General features: G+C 40.4%; 1 protein-coding gene across 1 annotated transcript in view; it reads left to right on the forward strand.

Moving 5' to 3' along the window:
* LOC101847326 (organic cation transporter protein) overlaps positions 1-3,484 on the forward strand; it is a gene marked incomplete at its 5' end in the record, with an annotated part of 8,678 nt that extends 5,194 nt beyond the window's left edge. The window contains 2 exon segments of the mRNA XM_005095149.3: positions 1,843-1,994; positions 3,037-3,484. Of these exon segments, the coding sequence (XP_005095206.2) occupies positions 1,843-1,994; positions 3,037-3,127 (243 nt within the window).
* Between the last annotated feature and the right edge of the window lie 1,519 nt (positions 3,485-5,003).

A 5,003-nucleotide genomic window follows, 5' to 3' on the forward strand; every position in this document is an offset into this window, starting at 1 on the left:
TATCTATCTATATTTTGATAGATGGATAGATAGATAGATAGGATAGATAGATAGATAGATAGATAGATAAAATACTAGAGTTCGCAGCAGTGGCGTCACCCGTGTCAGGCATGAGGGCCTTCTTACCCTCATCGGCATGGCCGGCATGCCCCCATTTACATGAACAATCTGAGCCCCCACCCCGCTCTCCATGAGCTGTAGTTTATTTAACACCACCTTGCCCTCATATCTCTGTGCAAGCTTGTAGATTTCCTGCTAAGACCGAAGAGACGCCTCCACTTGAGTCTTGAAACGTACTCTCCCGTCTGTTGAACTATGCTTTTTTGCCTTTGAGGTTCAGCACCCTATAGTGGGAACAAGCAGCCCCTGTTCGTTTACGTAGGGCACATCACTGCCACGAACTCGAGTACTAAATATAACCTCTATACGTGGGGGACATCACTGCCACGAACTCGAGTACTAAATATAACCTCTATACGTGGGGCACATCACTGCCACGAACTCTAGTACTAAATATAACCTCTATACGTGGGGGACATCACTGCCACGAACTCGAGTACTAAATATAACCTCTTTACGTGGGGGACATCACTGCCACGAACTCTAGTACTAAATGCTACCTCTGTGCCAAACGCGCAACGCTTCCCAAACGTTCAGCCATCACAGACAAACATCCTCTTCAGCGATCCACTCGCAATGTTTTTGTTTTTTTAATAGAAAGTTTAACGGCGCTCGCAACAGCATAAGGTTATATATATGAGCGTCAAGGGGTGGGTGTCAACACAGGGAATCAGACTTACTCTGCTCACCTCTCTAGCTTCAACAGCACAAAGTCTGCTTCGACTATCAAGGCACCCCGGAAATAGCAGGTCACAAGAGTGTGACAAACATACAAAAGAAGTAGAGGAAAATGACAATTGTCAGGATAAGGAAAGAAAAAGCAGCAGTTCCCTGTTGTAGATTAGGCACAGTTATGAACGTGACATGATGAATCAGCCCATTTACAATTCTACTGTGCATGAACGAGAAATGTCCCCCCTTTGGGAATGGCCTAAAGACCCTATAGTCAGTGACTCGCAATGTTTGTGACGTCACAACTGGCGTCAACTAAATCTGAAAACTTAACTCTTTGGCTCCGTAACTATAAGTTCTAAAAGCACCTTGTATAGAGACAAATAAATCTCACAAGAAATATCGTGTAGGCCTATATAATATACAAATATGACTGATTCAACTTAAGCACGCAGCCCTTATACTTGAATGGGATAGACCGCTCTTTAAATTTACTCTATTATTATTGTAATAATAATCAAAATCACAATCATCTTCATCTTCATCATAATCTTAATCATAGTCATAAGCATAATAAGGTGCATCAAGCACATGTTTTCCAGCAGTGGTACCTGTATTATGCGCTTAGCCTTGCTCCAGTGACCACCCATCTACAAACTGTTTTGCTACTTTGTTTGATTTTCGTCATGACCCAAAGAGCAGAAATACCGCGGAAAATCCCCCCCCCCCAAAAAAAAAAATAATTTTTTTTTTTTAAATTGTGAAAAAGAATAAAAAGAATAAAAAAATAAACAAACAAACAATATTGAATAAATAAATAAATAAATAAATAAATAAATAAATAAATAAATAAATAAAATTTTTCAGAATCAAATGAAATAGATCTTTATTTTTAAAAAATAAAGAATAAACATGAAATAAAATAGAAACTAGAAAGTCTTCATAGAAACAAAGGATTAGTCTCTTCATCTGTTTTGTGCTGAGGTTTTTCGTTGTTCTTATGTTTTTGTCCCATGTCCTTTCACATGGATGTTTCTGATTATGTTTCAGGGTATCATAGTCGGAGGTCCGTTTGCTAAGTGTCTCCCTATGATCGTGTTTGGAGTGGTCAGTATCATGGCTGGACTCCTGTCCTTGCTCTTGCCGGAAACACTCAACAGGAAACTTCCAGAGACCATACAGGACGCTATAGACTTCGACAAGTGCGTTCATTGGGCCTTTTCTTGTTAGATGTCTTTTTTTTTTACTCCTGGCTCCTGCTGTCTCCTCTTCTCTGAGTCAGAGTTGCGTGTACTCTTCCTACCTAGAGCGTGAACGTTGTCTTTTTTCTTTGCATATCTATTTGATCCCCTCTCGTTTTATTTTGTTGTTGATGTTCTTGCTTTTTGGCTGTTTTGTTTTGTTGTTGTTGTTGTTGTTGTTGTTGTTATTGTTGTTGTTGTTGTTGTTGGTTTGTTTTGTTTATTTTTTATTCATGTATTCTTTCTTTTGCATTCGCGGATTCCCCCCATCGCTCTCTCTCTCTCTCTCTCTCTCTCTCTCTCTCTCTCTCTCTCTCTCTCTCTCTCTCTCTCTCTCTCTTTCTCTCTCACTCTCTCTCTATCTCTCTCTCTCTTTCTCTGTATATATATATATATATATATATATATATATATATATATATATATATATATATATAATTTATTATATATCTCTCTCTATCTATCTATCTATCATCTATCTATCTATCTATCTATCTATCTATCTATCTATCTCTATCTCTATCTCGTTTTTGGCATGCGTGTATTCCCATGCGAGTATCCTTTCTCGCAAGATAGAAAGGCTACTTTCAATAAGTTGTTACTAGATGTTAGTCTATATAGGATAGAAAGGTTAGATCAATTTTATTAAGCTAATAATACTAAGTCTACACAGAATAGAAAGGCTACACCAATTAAACTGATACTAGGTCTACACAGAAGAGAAAGGCTACATTAATTTAGCTGATAATAAGTCTGCTCAGAAGAGAAAGGCGCCCTTAAGCTGATATTACGTCTACACAGAATTAAAGATGGCTGGTAATATACAGATACTCATTAAAAAGTAGATAAGGTGAAAGGATTAAGCCACGTCCACATTCCATGAAATCCGTACGTTTTATTTTCAAGCATATTATTATTATTATGTATCATATCTGTATTTTGCTTGTAATACTTGCTTGTTCCCCCCCCCCTCTCTCTCTCTCGCCACCCTGTTCTTACCCAGGAAAGAGAGAAAACCCAGTATAAACGGCTACTTCCATGACCCAAGCACTGACACAGAGCTACGAGTGCCGTTAGCCACTTCCAAGATATGAACACTGTGTGTGCGCGTGTGTGTGTGTGTGAGGAGCAAGGTCTCCGCCACTTTGTCAAGTCCAGCCCCTCCCGGAAGTAATCATCGGAGTTCCGGTTTTGTTTTTCTGCACTGAAAAAAAAGAACCCGTCGGCTTTTCTGGGCGGAGAGATGGGATCTGGCACATGTGTGAGACCAGGGCCGCGGCTGTGGACTAAACCTTGTCGAGACTGCAACATGAGCTCTCCGTGTTTTCTGGACTTTCTAGACAGAAAGATTGATTGAGAGGCCGGGCATTTCTAGAATGAGATATGTGTCACGACGCGGTGGAATCGGGCGCTCGTCAATTTTTGGGGATGTAGAGTTATTGGTGTAATCTTAAAGCTTGTTCGTTTGTCTCGCCTTTGATGAAAAAGATATCCATTTATCTTGAATAGAAGTCGACATATCTGCAATTGAAGGAGGTGGAGGTCGCCTTGTTTCAGAGGTTAAATTTGCGAGAAAATGGCTGCCAAAGTTTGGTTATTTCCACAGCTTGAGAGCCTGTGGTAACCGAAAATTTACATTTTGTGTGCCTTTAATCAGCGGTTTTCAGTAAAATCCACAGAAAGGTGTTCTTGAATGGATATAAAAGATGTTGAGCCTTAAAAAAAAAAAATAGCTTCAGTATTTTGACAAACGCCTGATTTCACCACCCTGCCTCAAAAGAGACCCTTAGCCTTTTTGGTCTGAAAGACGGGCACCAAAAGTTTGGACGGAATTCTCGGGAGTCCAGTATTCTTGGATGAAACTACGCGGATGGAAAAAAGCTGTTGCTAGTTTAGCCAGCCGGAAATGTGTAATCTGCTACAACGGTTGGCGTCAATGGAATTCCAGATCTTTATGAAGAAACAGTCAGATCAGACACTCAGATCTGGATAGTGGGGGCAAACAACAAATTTATTACTCCGGGTTTTTTGTGTCCTCGATAATGACACCGTTTGGCTGTCAAAATCCCGAATTAATCGGTTCCAGAACTTTCAGACTGCTGCTAGATCTACTTGTACTATCAAATAATGCAAACGAAGAGTAGGTTTGGTGCTCTGTCTAAGTCGTCCCGGTGTGTCTCTGTGTGGAGATTTTCTACCCGGTGATTGTGATACTGGAGTCTTGTTTTTCTTTACTTTATGACTTTCTGAGCAGAAAACCTGCCAACTTCAGTCCTTGTCAACCCTGCAGCCTACACTGCATCTTTCTGTTTGAACTTCGTGGCCTTATTGGGTGACACAAACAGAGAGGAAGTTGTGAGAACAATTATGTGATTGTGAGTGTGTTCATATATGTGATGTGATTTTTACTTTGATATGTATATCAAAATACTACCTACTTGTGAGCTTAATGTTTATCACTGTCTAATCATAATGAGCCAAATGAGGCACCGTTAAGACAGCTTAATGTCACGTGTCCATGCATACTTATTTTTTTTTATGAGTGGAAGTGCTTACTTAATATGTTGAGAGATGCACAAGTTAGTATAATTACCACACGTCCAAAAACGATAAAGTGTTCAGAAGAATGGGGGGGGGGGGGGGGGGGGGGGCTTCTCGCTCTTCCCCCTTTTCATTGGGAACATACGCCTTTGTGATCGTCTTAAAGGAAAGGTTGTACATACATCTGAAATCATATCTCTGCACAAATAGTTGAAAACAACGTCATGCACAAAATCCGCAGAGAACGGGCGATGATAGAGTACCTGCAACTAGGGATTTCCTTAGATTCCATGGACTGTGCGCATGGGATCGAGTTCTTCCCCGAGATCGTCAACTACTGGCTGTATCAACTGTATCAACGATTTGTACCTTATGCCCTTGTCAAGAGAAGTGTGTGTGGGGATGTGTGTGTGTGTGTGTGTGTGTATG

Source organism: Aplysia californica, unplaced genomic scaffold (assembly GCF_000002075.1).
Source record: "Aplysia californica isolate F4 #8 unplaced genomic scaffold, AplCal3.0 scaffold00096, whole genome shotgun sequence".
In the NCBI taxonomy this organism is placed as follows: domain Eukaryota; kingdom Metazoa; phylum Mollusca; class Gastropoda; order Aplysiida; family Aplysiidae; genus Aplysia; species Aplysia californica.